The sequence below is a fragment of the Malaclemys terrapin genome, chromosome 8 (assembly GCF_027887155.1).
Source record: "Malaclemys terrapin pileata isolate rMalTer1 chromosome 8, rMalTer1.hap1, whole genome shotgun sequence".
Taxonomy (NCBI): Eukaryota; Metazoa; Chordata; order Testudines; family Emydidae; genus Malaclemys; species Malaclemys terrapin.
Genome location: NC_071512.1, coordinates 20,939,413 through 20,961,138, shown reverse-complemented (window position 1 = coordinate 20,961,138; position 21,726 = coordinate 20,939,413). Strand labels below are relative to the sequence as shown.

Genomic DNA, 21,726 nt, shown 5'->3' with positions numbered 1-21,726 from the left:
TTACAAGTGTAGTTGATGCATGCTGATCTCGGTGAGGTCTGCCCCAGATGATTCTGGAATCTCTTCATTCAACTTCTTCTTCTTTTTCTCCTCCTTTTTCTGTTGTCTATCAATGCAGAAGATTGTAAACATCTTGAACTCCTTGTAGTTCAGTTGCTAGTTTTGGGGGGGAAATATGAAATAGCATCTTAACAAGACAGAGATGGTTGATACCATCTTAATGTCAGAGGCTAGGTCTACACTGGGGGTGGGGGTCGATTTAAGATACGCAAATTCAGCTACACAAATAGCGTAGCTGAATTTGGCGTATCCTATTTGACTTACCCCACTGTGAGGACGGCAGCAAATCGACCCGCCGCGGCTCCCCCGTCGACAACACTTACTCCTCCTGACAAGGTGGGAGTAAGCGCGTCGATTGGGGGATCGATTTATCCATCTAGATGAGACACGATAAATCGATCCCCAAGAGATCGATTTCTACCCACCGATCCGGGCGGGTAGTGTAAACTAGCCCAGAGATAAGCCTGACTCAAGATTTGGGATCTCAGAGAGACATACACACCATGTTCCTTCCACTCAAACTCTGGAGAAGTTTGGATCTGAACTTCATGGGCTGGGCCCATCTCAAAGGACCATACTGCAGCTGTGAGGGCATCTCCCCACCATGTGAATATCACTCTACCATTCTGTAATGGTTGCAGATGTCATGATGCTTCTGGGTGGAAATCTATGTTTTTAGAATTATATCTGGCACAACCACAAAAGCAAACTCTTACAAAATGCCCTTTAACCGAGCAGCCCACAGTCATTTGCAAAGCGGAAATAACTGGCTTCAGGTCCATTATTTGCATTAGGGTTGTAATGCAAATGTAGGATGCCCCAAGCACTAGCAGAGTCCTCAGGTCAAGGCACTGTACAAACTCTCATTAGGGGATTGTAAATCCTACAGGATAGGGAATATCTAAGTTAAAATGCAACAAGTGTCTGTTAAATAAATTGGAGGGGAGGGGAGAGGAAGACAACAGTGGGGAAACCAAAAATCCCAGTTAGAACAGTACATTGCACACACAGTTTGCCACCTGTAGAGAGAAGGAATGAACCCCCTGTGACAGACATTAGTCTGTCATTTAATGTAGAGCAGGAAGGTGCTTGGATACTACGGGGTGAGGCTGCTATACAAACCCGCACAGAACAGTGATATGAAACACTTGATTATATAGAGCTCTTAATATATCCGTAATCCCCACCCATCTAGTCATTATGGGCTGGCAATTTATCAGACTTCACCTTGGCAATGGGTCTTGTGGAGGGGTTTGATGGGCAGGGGAGAAAGCACGGAGGTGCTTATGGGAGGAGACAAACAGACAACGGAGGCTTGCATTGTTAGTGAGAGTGATGTGATCAATACAAGAGCAGATAGGTAGGGAGGTAGCCTGGGACCTCAGTATAAAGAATGGAATAAACCAGTGCAGGAAAAAAAGAATGTCCCCCCTTTTTGCAGTTGTCTGAATGGCAGGCTCTGCATAACCACTTTTGCTGCTCTAGCACAAGGTAACAGGGCAACATAAAGCTTCTCGAATGGAGCTGGAGCCAAGAGCAGTGTTCAAGAGAGGTACTCTACTGAGCTACATGGCCAGTCAGCAGGACTCATTAGACCTGAGCTCAACTACTGCCCTCTCTGTGACACTGGACAGTCAATCTTTCAGCCTGTTTCCCCTCCCACACTTTGTCTTGTCTATTTTAATTGTGAGCTCCTGGTAGGGACTGTTCTTGGGCAGATACAATGGGGCTTTGATTTCAGTTGGAGACTGGGTGTGTTATTAAATAAAATGCGGCAGTATTAAGGGCTTGTTATTCCTCTACTCTTACCTCATCTCCAGAGACATCAAAGTCCTTGAATATCTTTTCAAGCTCTTGCTTCTTGATGTTAAAGAGGAACCTAGTGGCTTGGAACTCCCTAGGGCCAACTGTGTGTCCTCCATCCATGTCCAGCAGCTCAAACACAGGCCCAGAGTGTTGATAAATGAACTGCTTTTCCAGGTGGTTCTGTTTCAGGACAGAAATGTTTTAAGAACAAATAATGAGCAGAGATGTCCTGCTTTAGAAAATACATATAACACCAACCATAGTTCAAGTCTAGATGGTAAAAGCTGGTAACCTTCCTAATTCTACTTGCAACATGAAGAGAAAAGAACTCAGGGCTTCCTTGCACACACGCATGCCTAGCCCTGTGCATCCAGATTTGCTTGCCCCAGAGCTTCAAACCCTACTAGTGCTGCAAAATAATTCTGAGCTGGATGGCCCTGGAAATGAACTGAGCACACGGAGTCTCCCACTTTCCTTCATGTAGCCAGCAAAGCCACAAGTTGCTCTTGAAATGACTAAGTACTCAAGCCAGCTGCACATCCATGGATAGTCTTTGCCCTCTTAGCAGTGCTTAATTTGTGCCAGGGATGACCCCCGGCATCTCTAGACTTGGCAATTCATAGCCCCGGCACCTCTGGGTTTGCCGCGTCCGTTATTAAAGTACAAAAAAATTGCTTGAGTCCCGGCACCCAATTGCTAGGGCCCTGACACCTCTTTCATTACAAATTAAGCACTGCCTCTTAGAACTCCCCAGGATGACACTGCTAGCAACCTGCCCCCCAAAAAAGGAGACGCTTGGGCTACAGTATGACCCCTGAAAAGTGGGGAGCTGTGCACTCTGGCTTGTGTTAACATTCATTTCCCCCACACACCCTTTAATTCTCACACCACACTACTGTTTTCTTTCCGAACAGGTCTGACCTCTAATAACGATCACTAAGAGAGAGAGTTGTAGGACAAAGATTGAAGAAGACTCGTGTGCTCTATTGCGCAACAGGGAGAAGGTGGAAAATGCTGACCTGTGAAAATGGGATCCTGGTCTAGTCTTGCTATTTTGTAGAAAACAGCAGGCGCCTGCAGCTCATTTTGTGAGCTGAGGTTTTTTTATTTTCAGTGAGCTGCCTCCAAACTAGGGTGACCAGACAGCAAGTGTGAAAAATCGGGATGGGGGTGGGGGGGTAATAGGTGCCTATATAAGAAAAAGCCCCAAAAATCGGGAGTGTCCCTATAAAAATCGGGACATGTGGTCACCCTACTCCGAACATAAGAGCATTTAGACAGTTTCTAGCTTATGGAAAGTTCCTCTACCTTCTACTTATCATTATAAGTGAAGATTAGACTCCCAGCGAGCTGATTCCATTTATGAAAGCTCTGAATAATATCAGCTTCTCTGAAGCCTCTGGCTGACACACCAACAGGGACCCCCGGCTACCTGCCTCATGAGACATCAGGATGCACACCAGCATGTAGAACTCGTCAAAGCCAATCTCCCCTGTGGCATTCCAGTCTAGCAAATCAAACACCAGCATGATCTGCTTCTTTGTCAGGTCAGTCACATAACGGAGAAAGTGATAAAGCTGCAGATCTGGAAAACAGTGGGTTGTCAGGCCTAACCTGCGCAAAGCTGTTAGTAATAATTAATAGGATTTATAATGCACCCACTGCTCCAAGGTGCTCAGGTTACTGCACAGTCAATTAAAATCCAGTGACACGCTCAGAAATGTTCAATCATAATAATACACACAGGGTGACATCAGTCAAGACAGAGGTAGTGTGTGTGCACGTGCAATGTGCCTGTGCAGGGGGTCCTAGAGCAGCCAATGTTAAAATGCTGGTTACAAATATTTCAGCAAAAAAAATTTCCAAAGGAAAACGACTGTTTGTTTTATAAGACAAATTTTGGTAAAAAAAATGTCCAAATTTGTTCAAAAAACTTTGCGGGCTATTAGAAACAAAACAAACATTTTTAAAAATTGGGGGTTTTTTTTTGTTTGTTATTCAGCTGCCCAAAACTGACATTTTTCCTTTTTAGGTGTTTGAACAAAAGACCCCAGAAATTTGCTTAAAAGTTGTCATTTTTCACTTGAAAAAAATTAATTTCATATGTGCTGAATAAAAGATCTTTTCAGATTATTTTTCTTTACAGAATGGGCCAGCAAGTGCTGCAACTGCAGCAAACATTCAGTCACGTGCTCACCTGAAATGTGATGATGGAGCCCCTGCAAAGGAATTTCATCTACCCAGAGGAGGTACCAGGCATGGCTGTGTGGTCTTCAGGGTTTTATTGAAAAGACCCAGTCACCTGCTTTGTTTAGAATTATATTTTTCATTGTTTATAAGTCTTGGAAAATATGAGCTGCTGGGTGCCCTCAGCTGCCATTGACATCAGCCATATTTGAGGGCACTCAGCAGCTCCTAGGATTGGCTCAGGTGTGTCTTTCCCTGCTGATTTTGGGCCAGAGGGAGCTGCATGGAAATATTATGAGGCCAGACTTCAGCCCTTTACATGGCAACCAACCCCACCAATCCTTTGTCTCTTTTCTGGTTTTTTTCCTTGTACTTTGTCTCTAGCGTGGGGAAATGAGGCTTGACACCACAATCAGGTTAGATCACTCCCAGGGCACGGACAGCAGGGGAACTCACTGCACTCATTTCTTTGGTGGGTGCTGATAGTTTTGCTCTCTTTTAAAAGATGTTTAGACTCCATGTGATGTTCTTCATCAGATTAAAATGAGAGCTGAGCCCAAGACATGAAACCTACATCCAAACATTTGCCTTACTAAGGGATAAAAGGATTCAAGATTCTGATTTGCGTCCCTTAAACAGACAGGCTCAAGTCATTACGGTTGGATATGAATTTGGATCAAATTGCCACAGAGTTTTTGGGGGTCCCATTGCTCATCATAATAGTCTTCGGGCAGGTCAAAAATTGGGCTTAAACTCCCTGCAGGTACTGCTTATTTTTTTTTAACTACTGAATAATTGTTTTAAACAATGTTTAGCTTGACAGGGATGTTGTACAATGTAAGGTGCACCTCAGGGCAGCCAGAAAGGCAACTTTTGCAGTCTCCTTCAGTGCTCTGAACAGATTTGGCGCAAAGTGTTTCAGAACGAATATGACTTTGCCACCCATCAGCCCCATCACCTCCTTTCGTCCTAGTGTTTATTTCGATCAGTGATACTCAAGCTGAGGTTCGGGAGCTGCAAGTGACTCTTTAATGTGGCTCCTGCGGCTCTTTGCGGGACATGATTTTCAAACACTGTGTCGTTTATTATGAACCAATCAGGCTGCTTTTACTATGTTATTAACCAATTGTAGTTGATAAAATAATAATACTTGGTTAGAATAACCAAGAAATATATATATATAGAGAGAGAGAGAGAGAGAGCGCAAATAAAACAATTAATTCGCACTCCTGTGGCTCTTTTGGGTTATGTTGATCGCTAATTTGGCTCCTGAACCACTGAATATCACTGATTTATATTATAAGCTTTTTTATTGTGTGTTTGTACAGTGCCTAGGACACTGGTGCCTTAGTCCTGATTGGGGCTTTTCAGTGCTACCAGAGTGCTAATGATCAATAATGATGGTGATGCCACACAACTTAATTTAAATTGCAGGACTGTCAGCTTTAAGAGGACCCAGGTAGAGAGAGAGAGAAAAAAAAGTTAACGTCTCAGGCAAGAGCTGAATACATTTCAGTTATTGCAACCATGCTCATAGGTTGGGTCTGAGGGCTGGGTATCATTTCAGCATCTGATGTGTTACTAGTCATATAACCTTTCAGAATGGATGGAAAGTGCTATACCAGTTGAGACACAGTGGTATATGCTACAACTGAAAGCCATCTATCTGGGGCAATTCCAAAACTTTGCATTAACCAAGCCAACTAGTCAGTTAGCATTACAGAGTGATGTATTTGTTGTAATAGTTGAGACATGGTATTTATAGAGTCTCTGAAAATTATTTTGAACCCTAAAGAATTTTTAAACAGTTTTTAAACAAATCCGAAACAGTTTTTAAATCCTAAGCTTTATAGCATCATATGATTCTTTTATATATAGATAGATACAAACATTAATCTTAGTGATAGCAAATTCCAGGACCTGTGGAAAATACTTACCATTCAAAGTATTCTTTTTATGAACATCTAGGAGTTGGAAATATTCTGCAAGTGCCCTAGCATTTCTCACTGATAATAAACAGTATATTTTATCTAAATACAGAAACTGCAGAAAACATCCAGGTTTCAGCCTCATCTTGGCAGTGACTAATTCTGTTTACCTATGAACATTCACAGTTACCTGAGGTGATGCCTACATCACAGCAAGAGAATTCCATCTCAGAACCAGAACACAATCATGTATCCTCCTGATTGAAATGTTTGGGTTTTTTTTCTTTTGTTTTGTTTGTTTTTGTTTGGATTTTTTTGTGCCTCTGAGGGCTGAACTCTCCAGGAAGACAGGCTGGGTGGGTCGCTGTGAAGGTCTTGTTGCTATGCACAATCAGCCAGTTGGAACAGGACACTGAACAGAGCAGAGCTCTTGCAAGCATCTTAGGCATTGAGTGATCCACTGAACATTGTGGAGCAAATGGCTCTCTACCACTGAGGAGTCAGGGTACACCTCTACAATGAGCATGAAGAATTATTCTTTTATCACATATTTTTTTAAAAATGCATTCTAGAACATTAGAATCAGATTGAAACTCACGTTTGCAAGGAAACATAGATTTAAGGCCCCAATTCAGCAAGCATCTATTGTGACTTCAGTACCCATATGCTAAAATTAGACATGCGCTTAAGCACCTTGCTGAATCAGGGTCCTAAAGTCTTGTCTACACTAGAAAGTTGTACCACTAAAACTAGGCTGGTGTAGTTAAAGAGCGACAATGCCCCTAGGGCACACCCTGTTATATCAGTATAACGGTGCTTTATACCTGTACAGCTATGCCTGTACAGGAAAGGGGATGGCTATACTAGAATAAGGATCTATGCAAGGGATTGTACTAGTATATCTCTATCTGTAAATAATCACACTCCACACTGAACTTGTTTAAGAGCTTGATTTCTGCAAACACTTATTGCTGAGTGAAGTGCTTACTACTATGAGTAGTTCCGTGGAAGTAAATAGAACTACTCACAATAGTAAGACCCCTGACTAGAGGATCAGGCCCACTTTCATGAATCTAAGGCAGATTTCCAATGCTTTTTTAATATTTTTGCGGCCTACTTCTTATATTTATGTTAGTGTTTTTAAAAGACAATAAGAAAACAATTCCTGGATTGCTGACAGCAGATTTGCCAACATGGATTGAGGTTTGTGGGCTTCAGCAAAGAAGTGAGTTTGGGGATATGAATATGTCTGTATCTATCTTGTTTTATATTTAGATTGGAAAGTCTTTGGATTGACTATTTGTTCTATTTTTGTACACAGGGGTCCTGGTCCAGGGCTGAGGCTCCTGGTTACTACCGCAATATGAATAATAATTAATGGGTAGGCACATGGCGTTTTGGAGATGCAGATTAACTGATATATAACTCTGAAAACAATTGGCCTAATTCTCTTCTCACTCCAGTATTGCCAAACTCAAACATTGTATTAGCCCTCCAAAATCATGAGAATAGCTGAAAAATAACGAGCCATTAAAAACAAATCAATGTTGGGTTATTTTCATTTGCCTTCCTCTTTCACGGGTATGCTTCAGTCACATTTGCAAGCTTTTCTCCACAACCCCAAGGGCTAGAAACTTATTTTTTCTTAAATGAAGCTGAAATTCTCATATGAGCCCTTATTTCCAGCAGCTGGATCGTTATATAAAGCATCAAATATCATGAGGTTCAAGATAAAATCACAACAGTTGGCTACCTCAGTGTAAATCCAGAATCACAGCAATGAACTCAGTGTGAGAGGAGACTCATACTCAATATTTTAGGAGGGAACCATTTCAATGAACAAGTAAAAAACGGAGCGACAAGGTGGGTGAGGTCATATCTTTTATTGGACTAATTTCTGTTGGTGAGAGAGACAAGCTTTCGACCTTCTCTCTCACCAACAGAAGTTGGGCCAATAAAAGATATGACCTCACCCACCTTGTCCCTTTAATATCCTGGGACTGACATGGCTACAACAACACCACATAAAGTAAAAAGCTGATCAGTCAAGATCAGTTGGTCTCAGGCCTAGACATAAGGCTGCAATATCAAATAATTCCTCTAGATGTCCCCATTTTATTCCAATTTTAAATTTGCTGCAGCTAATTTAAAGTATGTGGAGGACTATTATGACTTTAAACAAATTGGTTCCCACCCTATCTATCCATATTTACAGATGCTTATATCGTAAAAAAAAATACCCAGAAGTTAAATATTTAGTGGCTATATTTAAGAGCTGAACTTGGGGAAGGAGAAGTGATTTTCTTCTGTTGAGATAGTTTTAGATACGTTGTTTACACTCAATGATTCAAAAACATCTTTATTTTACAACTTCCATCCTGTCCTTTGATCCTATATAAGCACGTATGCAAATGAGTAACCCCACTGTGTTCAATTGGTCTGGTAACCTATGTAAAACTATTCACCTGCATAAGTGCTGGCAGAATCGAACCCTTCCTTGATAGGTAGCCATGAATTAAGATAGATTGTGACTCGTTTGAAATTTTTTTTTTTAAATTACATTTTATTTTATTTTTATGTAGTATGAAGCACAGATGATCATGGTTTTCCTCCATACACTCTCTTCAAAAGTTTATGTTTTAGATCAGTGGTCCCCAACCTTTTTCGTCTGGCGGGTGCCAGACGACGAGCCACGGAGGACCGTGGCGGCGGACTAGCATCCGCCGAAATGCCACCGACAAGCGGCAACATCAATAGGCGTCACTGCCAAAATGCTGCTGACAAGCAGCGTCATCCAGAGGCGTCACCGCCGAAATGCCGCCGAATCGGCAGCATTTCGGCTGTGATGCCTCTGGATGACGCTGCTTGTCAGCAGCATTTCGGTGGATGCTCGTTCGCCGGCCAGTACGACCCCTATTTTAGATATATATTTCTTCTCATTCCAAGACACGGGGAGCAGTACAGTGTCACCATACATTCCTGTCCATGGCTTGGTCCTCCTTTAAGCCCAACCTGGTCATATCCCTGTGTACAATGTCCTGACATCTAGTTGGGGGTTGGCCTCTAGGCCTGACTGATCTTGGTTGCATTTGCATTATTTTCTTGGGCATCCTATCATCTGTTTGTGTTCTACAATGTCACCACCACTGTCATCTTTTTGATTGCAGCCAATCCTGTACACTGATTTCACATCCTACTCTCCTTCTAACTTCACTTGTGTTAAAATTATTTCACTTTACTGTTGCCATCTTCCAAAGAACTCTCTACCGCCTCCAGCCTTCTGAAGTCTGCTTAATTTAATGCAACTCTGACCAGTCTGTAGAGTTATACTGTTAGGACACTGTTTTAATCAATTTTCATTTTGGTGGCAAACAATGTTTTTATGAGTCCATAATTTCAGCAGTTTTGTGCAGCACTTTTGGCTAAGACACAGCTCCTTTTAACCATTGGCATTGTTCAAGCTTCCTAGGTACACACAAGATTTTACTTTTTCTCTGACTTCACCTCAGTTGCATTTCAACACTATATGTATTGTCCCTTTTCCAAGATGCAACCGCTTTGTCTTCTTGGCATTTATTGTAAGTCCAAGTCAACTGCACCAATTTTCCAAGGCTGTGAAGAGTATCATCCGTTCATACTGAATCAAATGCCTTTGTGAAGTCAATGAAAACGGTAAACATCTTGACTCCCCATTCTCATTTTTTCCCCCCCATCAACTATCGGAGCATGAATATCTGATCAAAGCAATTTGAGCCTGGTGTGAAGCCACATTGTTCCTCACCTACTATTTCCTCTAAAACTGGTCTTTATCTGTTGACAATTACTTTCATCATGATTTCCTGGTACTGATAATAAGTGTGTACCACTATAATTATTCAGATTGGTAGGATACCCTTTCTTCGGGATTAATACAACTATTGCTTTTAGTCAGTCATACAGTACCTCCTCTTGCTCCCATATCTTCTTATATATTTTTCCTAATGGTTTGATAGCATTTGTCCTGCCGGCTTGTAGCAGCTCAGCTGTTATATTGTCTGTTCCTGCAGCTTTCCCATTTCTTAATTGCTTCACTGCTCTTTCTATTTTTTCTTCTGATGGTGGTTCAGTGCTGAAATCCATTCTGTCTTGCAATCTGCCCTGTTCATCTAGCATGTCGAGAATGCTTGCATCTCGATGAACAACAGCGTTCAGCACTTTGTCAGAATGCTCCTTCCATACTTGCAGCATCTCTTCATCATTTGTTGTCAGTTCACCAATAGTCTTTCTTACTGCTTGCATCATTGGCCTAATTGTGTTTCCATACAACTTAACCTTTTTATATATCATTTTCATATCTTATTTTCTTCGTGCCTCCTTTAGCTGTGGAACCTCTTCTTTCCAGAACTTTTGCTTGTCCAACTGTTGTGATTTCTTCACCACTTTGGTAACACTTTCACTTCTTCCACTTTCCCAGTAGTCTTGACTTGTGCACACTTTCCTTGTCATGTTCTTGTTTCATTGCTTGTCCAGACTTTCATGGTTTGCTTACGCCTTCCAATAACTTCCTCTGCTGTATTTTATATTGCTTCCTTGAATATTTCCCATCCAGTCTGGAGTGCAATTTCTTCATCATTGCAAATTAATGGTTTGAAATAACCTCCAAGTCTCACCTTGTATGTCTTCCTCACAGAGCTATCCCTTAATTTATCAAGATAAAATTGGGCTCCAGTTGCACCCATCTTTTTCTTGGACTTTAATTTCATATTAATCTTTCCCATTAGCAGTTCATAACTGCCACACTTGATATTTTTGTAGACTCTATTATTCAGCACTGACCTTCTTTGCCTTTTACTGATAATAATGTGGTCAATATGGTTTTTGATATGACCATCTAGTGAATTCCATTCAAACTTGTGCATATCTTTGTGAGAAAACTAAGCACTGCCAATAATCAAATTATGCATCTTACCGCAAGTTCTTAACCTTTCCCCCATTATTATTATTGTTTGCCATCTCAGTGCCATATGGTCCATTGCTATTCATTTGCTGACTATGTCCGTTACCAACATTTGCATTCATATCTCCCATTATCAAAATCATATTATGATCTACAGTGTTACCCAAACATGGATAAAATTAATCTTTCTCTTAGAATATCAGGGTTGGAAGGGAGCTCAGGAGGTCATCTAGTCCAACCCCCTGCTCAAAGCAGTACCAATCCCCAGACAGATGTTTGCCCCAGATCCCTAAATGGCCCCCTCAAGGATTGAACTCACAACCTTCAGCAGACCAATGCTCAAATCACGGAGCTACTTCTAGTGGTGCATAACAGCAGTTCACAGTAATGCATAGTCTATAGCAATCTTGCTATGACAATCTACTCAGACACCAGTTTCCAGTTAGCTGTTCATTGAAGTAACTGTTCTCTTGTTCACTGTTTTAGCAACTCCATCTCTATGCTTCACTTGTCCACTTGAATGTCTGCAATAAAGGAAAGTATAATTTCCATCTGTGACCTCTTCTGTACCCAGCCAACCTTTCTCTTGTATGGCAGCAAAGGAAACTTGTATCTCTTAACTCCTCTGCTATTAGCTTGGTCTGGCCTGGAGTGAATGGAATTTTAACATTCCAGCTTGCAATACATGTAATATGTTTAGCCATTGTCTGAAATTCAAGTCCATTTTCATTTGCTAGCTTGATAGGCCTGTGTCAAAATCCATATGTCCATTTGGCTTGCTGTACTGTTTCTATAACAAGTAAGTTTTGGCTATAATTATTTTTTAGGCCAGTCCACCCTAACCTCCCCCCGCCTCCCTGGGGAAAACCTGCTGGCCTGCTAGGAACAGGTATCAGCAATTCCACTCTAGTCCACTTGCCTTCCAAGGCTAATGAGCTTAAACTGCTTGGATTTGAAAGCACAGTTTTCCTTCTCCTAGACAGGCTTGCCCTGTGTGCCCCAGTCTGAAATCAGAGTTTCTGTTCTCCTGCATACAGTTGGTTCACAGCACTTCATCCTGTAATATTTGTGTGACGGGTTGGATCCCAGAAACCCCTTTGGGAACTGCCAACTGATGTGCCAAGACTACTTCTGCCCCTGCTTTCCCTGCCAGCTTGGGACTCCAGCACCCTGTCTTGTTGAGCCAGACAGGCCAGTCTGCTCCAACACAGACACAGGATCTGAACCACATGCCCCAAAGCTGCAGACTTAACTGAAAGCAGCTTATAGAAGTGTTTCTGTCTTTAACACTCAGATGCCCAACTCCCAATGGGATCTAAACCCCAAATAAATCCATTTTACCCTGTATAAAGCTTATACAGGGTAAACTCATAAATTGTTCATCCTCTATAACACTGATAGAGATATGCACAGCTGTTGCCGCCCCCCCCCCCCGTATTAATACATACTCTGGGTTAATTAATAAGTAAAATGTGATTTTATTAAATACAGAAAGTAGGATTTAAGTAGTTCCAAGTAATAGCAGACAGAACAAAGTGAATTACCAAGCAAAATAAAATAAAATATGGAAGTCTAAGCCTAGTACAGTAATAAAACTGAATACAGATAAAATGTCACCCTCAGAGATGTTCAATAAGTTTCTTTCACAGACTGGATGCCTTCCTAGTCTGGGCACAATCCTTTCCCCTGGTACAGCCCTTGTTCCAGCTCAGGTGGTAGCTACGGGATTCCTCATGATGGTCGCCTTGTTTGTTTTGTCACACCCACTTACATATTTTTTGCCTAAGGTGGGAATCCTTTAGTCCCTCTGGGTTCCCAACCCTTCTTTTTAATGGAAAAGCACCAGGTTAAAGATGAATTCCAGTTCAGGTGACATGATCACATGTCACTGTAAGACTTCATTACCCACTTGCCAGCACACAAGTATACAGGAAGACTTACAAGTAAAACAGAGCCTTCTACAGTCAATTGTCCTGGTTAATGGGTGCCATTAAGATTCCAAACCACCATTAATGGCCCACACTTTGCATAATTACAATAGGCCCTCAGAGTTATATTTTATATTTCTAGTTTCAGATACAAGAGTGATACATTTATACAAATAGGATGACCACATTCAGTAGATTATACGTTTTGTAATGATACCTTACAAGAGACCTTTTGCAGGAAGCATCTTTTAGTTACATTATATTCACACTCATCAGCAAACTTTCATAAAATCATATAGATTGCAACGTCACAATTTGGTGTGCCCCTTCTGGGTTTCTGCAAGACAAGCAACCCCTATGCACCAGTCCAGAGCTCAATGGTTCCCGGGCTGCTTCTACCTTTGTAACTACTACCGAAAAGCAATTCTTCAAATCATCATTTCAATGGGAAAGAGGTTTGAACACAGAGGAAGAACTACACTTCCCAGTGCTCCCTGCGAAGAGGGTGGGGGCAGTGAAACTGCATGGCAGGGGATACGCCAGTGCCCTTTTGGGTAAACGATAGCCCGGGGCGGGGCTAGTAGAATGTAAAGTATCTAGCGGGTTGGGGGCGGGGACAGTAGAACACTGTGTATCCAATGGGCAGGGGGAGGTGTCAGCGAAGCTCGGGCAGGTGGAGCGGTCTTGGCTCCATGTGGTCGGGTTGAGGCTGCGCCGCCCTCCCCGCCTGTGTATTGGTCCCGAGGGAAACTCCGCAGCGCACCGGGCGGGGAGCAGCTCCAGCTGCTCTGAGCGCCGCGGGCAGTCGCCGCTTCCCCTTTGAGAGCCTTGTGCCTGGTAGCTCCACGTCCCTGTCCTAGCAGCGGCTGCCTGCTGTCCCTCCCTGCTTCCCCGCAGGCGGAGCACTAAGGCGTATCTGCCGGGCGCTGGGATCCCGGCTGGCCGGGGGCACGGCACCTTCCTAGGCTAGGCAGCGGCTCGCCCGGCTGGTGCGGGGATACTGGATCTGGGGGCTGGGAAGTGCCTCCGACCTGCGACTCTTCAGCCTCTCCCCTTCTGCGCTCCTCTCCAGTGCGTCCCTCGTCCCATCTCCCGAGGGGACCTCTGTTCTACCGGCCCCAGCGCTCTCCTGTGTCCCCGGGGTGCAGGTTCTCCCCGGAGCCCCCTTCTGCCTGTTGTATGGTCGGGGACCCCAGCCCCAGGCAGCACCATGGCTTTTGCCAACTTCCGCCGCATCCTGCGCCTCTCCACCTTCGAGAAGAGGCGATCCAAGGAGTACGAGCACGTCCGCCGGGATCTGGACCCCAACGAGGTGTGGGAGATCGTCGGGGAGCTGGGAGACGGTGCCTTCGGCAAAGTGTACAAGGTGGGTGCGGGTGCCCCGGCCCGGGGCAATGCTGGGGGTGCCCTCGGGGGAACGTGCACAGACCCCCGGTGCGTATGTGGCGAGGCTGGCCTGGGGGGAAACTGAGACCCCAGGCACGTGGGTGGGTGGGTGTCCTGGCCTTGGGGCGGGGGTGGCATAGCAGCGTGGGGAAAGGTTACAGCCGGAGCGGTGCAGGGCAGCCCGGAGGACTAGGGGGAAGCAGCGAAGAGGACGGGCGGGGAGGGGGGTTAGGCCATGGCCAGGGGGCTCCATTTCCCCGCCTCACTCGTTGGAGTCTGAGCCTAAAGCTGCCCCTCGGGCAGGGCTGAGATGCTCCGGCACTATGATGAAAGGGCCCCCTGGGCTGCGTTTACAGTTCATCCTCTAGCGTCCTTTGACACCAGCCATTGAGTGCAGGTGCCCTGAGGACTGTGTGTGCAGTGTGGGGAAGCTGTAGGAAGACACACGCACCCTTTGGAGACTGCCGCGGGGTGGGGGTGGTATTTGACTGGAGCTGAGGAACTTTTTGACCGAGAATCCCCAAACAGGATTGTAATTTTTGGGGTGGATGGGGGAGGTGCAGGCCCTTCTGCCTGGGTGGGTCCCTATGGCATTGTGTGGGCCAAGTGTCTGGCTGGGAGGTCCCCAGGCAAATACTGGGTGCCCTGGAGTGGTTTTGGGTGCTGGGGATGATACATAAGTAGAAATAACAATATGTCCGTTGTGCCAATTTATTTTCTAGCATTATATCTACCATTTCCTCCTTCTGTTCTTCCCAAACCCTCTCCTAATCCAGCATGTCAGCTGAGATAAAGGTGTGTCCTAGTAGATGTTGCAGGTGGCTGACAGGGGCACCTGCAGAGGCTGTCCCAGAGCTCAGCAGCACACAGCAAATCACCTTTGGCACTTTCTTTTTCTATCAAATCTTAGCAGCATTAAGGGCCGAAAGATCTCCTGTCTTTGTGCCCTGTTGCCCAGGGCTTGTTCACAGTTTGTCTCCTGACTTGTTAAACAAATCTAGACCTGTTTTCAGCATTTCAGGAAAAATCCTTTTGGGAGCCTGAATCAGCTTTGCAGATCCCACTAGCTACTGTGACTAGAAACTGATGAAAAGCTATGTACTTTGCATTAGGGGATGGGAGAGAAGAAAGCGTCCCTGTGGGTAGGCGCAAGGAGAGGTGAGATGCTGTTTTCTGAGTGATACTTTAATAGCTCTGCTGGGTTTTCCTTGCCCAGCCTCTAGGTAATATGAATGAAGAGATCTTACTTAGAAGTCAGCACTCAGAAGGCAGCATGCAAGCTTTGTATGCTTCCAGTGGTAAAAATATTCATATCCCTGCGGTCCTTGCAAGCAGGAAACAGTGCGAATCTCTTGGAGTTTGCAAAGGAGACATGCCTGTTGACAGCAGGGACAGATGCAGTGCTATGAGTGCTTAACCTTTATGTTAAGGGACTGCGTTTTCAAAGGCCAGATACTCTATTGTACTTTCTATTGCTTGTCAAACTGCAGGCTTGTGCGATGCTGAGTACTAGACAAACAAGCCTGCACAGTAACTGCGGGGATGGTGTCTTAAGACAGTTAGAGACTTGTCACTAGAAGGTGAAGAGGGTTGATGTTCCAGCCGTATTACAAGACCTGGCTTCAAACGGTATTCAGAGTCAGAAAAGATGAATTTAGGGGTCTTATTGAATCTACTCATAGGCATCAGTTCACATTGCAAAATTGCCAAAGAATTTGATGGATATGTAAACGTTGCTGAAGAACGGGTCGAAACCCACATAGGTGAAGGAAGCAGGTGGGCTGCAGGTCAAGACTAAGGTGCTTTACCAGAGCCCCTGGGAATGATTACTTGTCTGTCTCATGTTGCTACTAAAACCTCATTTTCTTAAGCATTAATAATTATCTAATAGTGCACAACTTGTGCTGAAAGTGGCACTGTCTTAACAATTACTCTTCTCAGAAATCTTTACCCTGCTGTTGTTACCAGTAGCACCTGAGGGTAGAAAGAGAGTAGAATATTTTTCTCTGGCTTCATTTTGCGTTGTGTATTGGAAAGCACTTTGTCCATATTCGCTTTAACTTTTTCCCTTGTATAATCAGTTGCCCCTGTTTGTGAGTCTTTCAGACAAAGACAGGAAATATTCCTTCAAAATAGGAAAAATATAATTGTGGGGAGAACAACAACAAATTGGAACAGGGTCTCTAGGAAGTTTTAAACCCATCCATCACTCTTGAATGCCATTACTAAAATATGGAATCAAATTTAAAAAATCACTATAGTCAAACAGGCTGTTTGTAACTGAAGGCATTACCTGCATAATCATGAATGCGAGCCCCACCCCAAATAACTCTGTCTCCTTTCACTTGCCTTGTCCCCAGGTGCCTGGAAAGGCATGCAGTAATATAAGCTGCCGTACTGTAGTGTGCACATTAAAATTAAGCCACCTACCACTATAGTATTTAGTCATGTGTATCTGCTTCCAGGCTTTAAATATCTACTTCTAAGATGTCTCTTTTTTTATTTTATTTTTTAACATGATTTATCTTTAAGCAAGGGCTTTTGAATTCCAGCAAGAGTCCAAGAACTAACTCTTTCAGTCTCCACAATCAAACTTTTCCGTTGCCCATCTTCTCTCTCCTTGGGCTTACCCTTCCTGATAGAAAAGGACATTGTTGGTGTACAAATGGTTGTTACTGAAGCATTTTGGATTCAAATGCGTCCAGTGTATTTATTATTTGTAAGCTGATGGGGACAGATCATATTCAAAAATAATTATAAAGTCACATTTAGAAATTAGACGGCAGCATTGTTATAGAGACGCAGCCCTCTGTGCCACTAAGCAGGATTTAATCCATCTGTTCTCTTCCCTTCCCCATCTTCTAAATTAACACTGGAATCTGGAGTTAAGAGTCATGGGTGTGTGTAGCAAAATGGCCTTGTACAGGATGCTGATGTGAAATGCTTAGGCATGCGTTATTGTTCGTGTTCATTTGTGTACGTACACACACACACACACACACACACACACACACACACACACACACACACACATTCAAGTCAAGATATAGAAAACACTTGAAATCACTCTCTGAGACTTCAGACACATCTTGCTGTGTACACAAGCAAGTAGTTTCAGACTCCTTGTCCAAACAACAAATTTATTATGAGGAATCAGATGTTTGCATTAGGTTAGTGTACAAAGTATTTTACTTACCTCTTGCATGAGCATGCAGTATTATGGTACAGTTTGCCTGCAGTTGTATCCTACCCTCTTTCAATTCTTATACTATGCCCATCACCATAGTATCTGAGCATACTGTGTGCGTGTGTTTTAAATGCATCAACATCTTGCTCCTGGCTGAAACAACTAGCAAGGTTCAACTCAGGAGCAAACTTAAAAAGTTTGGTAAAAGAAAAAATGGGCAACATTAAAGTTTTGGTTTTAATAAGGTTTTTGTTGTTATGGTGGAGGAGGGAGAACTCAGGTGTGTAATTGCTTCATTGAGTGCTCTTAAAGTATAAAAAACCAAACAAATAAATTAAAAAATGTTTGTCATTAAACAGTTGGTGTGGATTTCCTACATGTGAAGCTGACCAACTTTGAAGTAGTTTCCTACTTTTGTCAACATTGTATAGGTAATTTTAAGGGCCCCTGACAACTTGATTGTTTTAAATGAGCCATTAAAAAAAATAGTTTGACAGAGCCCTTCTAAATAGCACATGTTGAATCATAAAGAATTCTCCAGTCAAATGAAAATTACTGGGCTTCTCCTGCTCATGCCTAGAGAGATCTGTATAGCAAAGGAGAACCTGGCTGTAAAGGGGAAACAGGGAAACACTCTACGCACACAGGAATAAAGCTGCAAAGTGACAGGGGAGGACGAGGGGTGAGAAGCAGTTTCCCTCTAACTGGCAGTTGTTGTAATCTCTGGTGTGGTGTTATAAGTAACTGTAGTGTGGGTACTGCATTGTCAGATGGAAATGTGATCTTTCAAACACACTTTGCTATTGGCCTGATCCAAAATCCACTGAAGACAATGGGAGCCTTTCTGTCTTTTGGATCAGGCCCTGTAAAAGCAGGCCTGTAGCTACAGGAAGCCTTCATTAGCTGTGAATGCTATTCAGTTTATATTAAGGGGTCTTTGCAGCCTGCAATACCTCTAGATTTGGAGACCCATAAATACAAAGGATAATTGTAGGATTTTAAAACCACAGCCCTTTCCCAAAGGAAATGATTACTAGAGGAAAAAAGTTTGATGGTGATCATGGATTATTCATGCTCTTCACTATGGCTGCACTAAGACAAGTCTTCTAAAACTTCCAGCCATGGCTCCATTGACTTTTAGTTTTCTGGACTGGAGCTAGTTGCTTCAACTTTAGGCAGCTGAGCTGGGTTCTCTGGATACTAATCTCAGGGGCATCAGCAGTGGTGTTGTCTAACATGTAAAGGAGACTCTGCACGAATATCGAAGGGGCTAGTTCGGAGTGTATGTACAAGCTGACAGGCACATGTCGAAAGACTTCTTCCCTTAGAACTTGCTGTATTTAATCATGGGATTGTTTTGCTGTGTTTATGCTTTTTATCACTGTGTTCCAGTAGCACAGAGGAGAACACCTACTCCCCTGATAACACTTGCCTGTGGCAGGGTGTGGACAGGATGTCCACTTCAATAGTGCGGTCTATCCTGCTGCTTGCAGTTGCAATGCCAGTTTTGCAGCAAACAGAATTCATTAATTTGAATTCCTGATCAAGGGCTTTCAGTAAAAGGTTCTATATAGATATTATTCCGCCCCACCCAACCCCAGAAGTTATCTGATTGCAACTTCAGGAACACAAATTAGTGTCTCCTTTCTAAAGAAATTGTTATATGCTTCCTCTTTTTCTTCTTCTCCGCCTCAATTTAAAAAAAAAATCCATTCTAATTATTCAGTCTGTGATGGCAGTAAGGTGCGTAATATTATGTACCCTGGAGAATATAACTACTGTTTAAAACTTGGTGTGAGGAAAGAGAATGAAAATAAAACCGCATATTTGCTATGTAGCATATAGCTGCAGGTTGTGCCTGGATCCCATGGTGATAGATACATTAGAAGTGCTTGGACTGTTTCCTCTCCTGCCTGCCTCAGTGCTCACTAATTAAAACTGCAGCTCTCTGACTTTGGGGTGGATTTCGGTAACTCGGGCCTGATTCCACTAATATCTCTCCATGCAATTTTACCGACCTGCACGTTAAGTTTCTAAGTTGCTGGCCGTTCTAAAAAAACCCAATAGTTTTCCAACTGTATCATAAAACATTCACAAAATATTTGCATGTTTTGTAAGGTCACATTTTGGCCTGTTAATTTTGGCCTTGTCTCTTCGAACAGCAAGGGGGTTATTTTCCGTTTAAAAGGGGGCAGGGGAAGAAGTTGCTTCTTTCTTAGTAAATGGGTGTCAGCATCCTAGTGGTTCTACAAATACAACCACTATGGATGACATCCTGGTCCCATTAAGATTAAAGGGAAAACTCACATTGAATTCAGTGTGGCCAGGATCCCCACATAGGGCTCTAAGCACTACGCTTATCCCGCTCTGCGTATAGAGCCCCCCAGTCTCTCAAACAGTTCTGCAACTGAAGACTTGGATTAACACATGGATACCATATTCAAAAAAATCTAAGTGATTTAGGCACCCACTGACTTTCAGTGGGTTTTTAACTCTTAAGTGCCTAAGTCAATTTTTGAAAACTTTACCCAAGGTCTTTTATCACTTGTGCTAAGTTTCAGCAAACATTTCTCTTAAGAAAGTGATGTAGCTTTGACACTGGCATGCTTAAGGTATTGGAGGGTTTAAAGGGTGAGATGTATATGGTATTAAACTAGCAAAAGCCCCTGCTTAATTGACTAGAGCATTCACAGTCTAGCTCATGGGTCGGCAACCTTTCAGAAGTGGTGTGCTGAGGCTTCATTTATTCACTCTAATTTAAGGTTTCGCGTGCCAGTAATACATTTTAACATTTTTAGAAGGTCTCTTTCTCTAAGTCTATAATATATAACTAAACTGTTGCTGTATGTAAAGTAAATACGGTTTTTAAAATGTTTAAGAAGCTTCATTTAAAATTAAAATGCAGAGCCCCCCGGACCGGTGGCCAGGACCCGGGCAGTGTGAGTGCCACTGAAAATCAGCTCACGTGCTGCCTTTGGCACGCGTGCCATAGGTTGCCTACCCCTGGTCTAGCTTCTCTGGCCTGACACTAGGTCTTAAACTTGATTCCCATTTCCTAGCTTTGCTTAGTTCTCAGTTAAGACGACCCCCCCAGCTCCCTCGCCTCTGAAGCAATGCCTGAGCATTGTATCCCAGTGCTCTCACAGCGATGTGGGGTCACGGAGGGGCAGTCTGCCATTTGTGAGGAGAATATTGAGGGAACTGCTTCTGCTTGGAAGTGGAGTCTAAGTCAGTCCAATTTCTTATGTTTCAATTGACTTACTTACAGAAAAACATCTCCCAAAGCAGCCACTTTACAAAGTATAAAGGCCATAAAACATCTCTTGTCAGCTGTAATAGCATTCTATTGCTTTTGTGTTCACTTCCTCAGTGGCTACCTGTGATCTCATGCAAAAGGATTTAGTTAACCTGACTTGAGCTACTTTTGCCTGGCATTCCTGTAGCTTGAAAATAGTTACTGAAACTGCACACGAAGGAGGTCCCGGAGGACCTCCTGGGCAAAGTGCGTGTGTGCTGGAACTTCTAAAGTGTTTGCGTTGTTTTCTGTGTTGAGTTTTGTGTAACATTTGCAAGCAGGTTCAAGCATGCCACCTCTGTCTCCATCAACGAAGTCCTTCAAGAGCAGGGGTAGGCAACCTATGGCAGGCGTGCCAAAGGCGGCACGCGAGCCGATTTTCAGTGGCACTCACACTGCCCGGGTCCTGGCCAACGGTCCGGGGGGCTCTGCATTTTAATTTAATTTTAAATTAAGCTTCTTAAACATTTTAAAAACCGTATTTACTTTACATACAACCATAGTTTAGTTATAGATTATAGACTTAGAGAAAGAGACCTTCTAAAAATGTTAAAGTGTATTACTGGCACGCGAAACCTTAAATGAGAGTGAATAAATGAAGACCCGGCACATCACTTTTGAAAGGTTGCCGACCCCTGTTCAAGAGGATCTGTGCTGTAGAGCAGAAGCAATTCACAAGCTCAGTACACCAGCAATGATTGTTGGGTTTCTAATTGCGGAGATAGGAAAGTGAAGGGCTAATTTTTTCCCTACACGGGCCCAGTTGATCTGACGCATTTCTGGCATGTCGCAAAAAGGCTGAACAAAATGTGCCCCAAAATACTGTAGCCTTGGCTGCCTAAGCCCCATTCCCTGGCACTGACTCACACCAGCTATTCAACCCGCTGCTCAGCTGTGAGCTTCCTCTGCACCCAGCTGAATGTAGAAAGTTGCTAGGAAACCTCCAACAAGTGGTCGCATGTTTTTTTTCCTTTAGCCTTTAAGGCTTTTTGACAAAACCACGGCTGTGGGTT

At 43.4% G+C, this 21,726-nt stretch overlaps 2 protein-coding genes across 2 annotated transcripts in view; one reads left to right on the top strand and one right to left on the bottom strand.

The window, feature by feature from the left end:
- EFCAB9 (EF-hand calcium binding domain 9) lies at positions 1-6,126 on the bottom strand. Its single transcript, XM_054036654.1, has 4 exons — positions 5,991-6,126; positions 3,303-3,451; positions 1,870-2,046; positions 1-156 (listed from the first exon to the last, which is right to left on the bottom strand). Exons 1-4 carry the CDS (start codon positions 6,124-6,126, stop codon positions 1-3), a joined length of 618 nt encoding a protein of 205 aa, XP_053892629.1.
- A 7,472-nt stretch (positions 6,127-13,598) lies between these two features.
- Positions 13,599-21,726, top strand: part of STK10 (serine/threonine kinase 10) — an 80,997-nt gene continuing 72,869 nt past the window's right edge. The window contains exon 1 of the mRNA XM_054037835.1: positions 13,599-14,211. Within this exon, the coding sequence (XP_053893810.1) occupies positions 14,056-14,211 (156 nt within the window). The 5' untranslated portion in view covers positions 13,599-14,055. The remainder of the gene's footprint in view (positions 14,212-21,726) is intronic.

Excerpts from the sequence above, each read along its gene's own strand:
- EFCAB9 (XM_054036654.1), bottom strand. The coding sequence starts at position 6,126 with ATGAGGCTGAAACCTGGATGTTTTCTGCAGTTTCTGTATTTAGATAAA. Across the intron at positions 2,047-3,302 it reads GCATCCTGATGTCTCATGAG|AACCACCTGGAAAAGCAGTT; the intron begins GCAGGTAGCCGG and ends GTCCTGAAACAG. Across the intron at positions 157-1,869 it reads TTGATGTCTCTGGAGATGAG|CAACTGAACTACAAGGAGTT; the intron begins GTAAGAGTAGAG and ends CCCCAAAACTAG.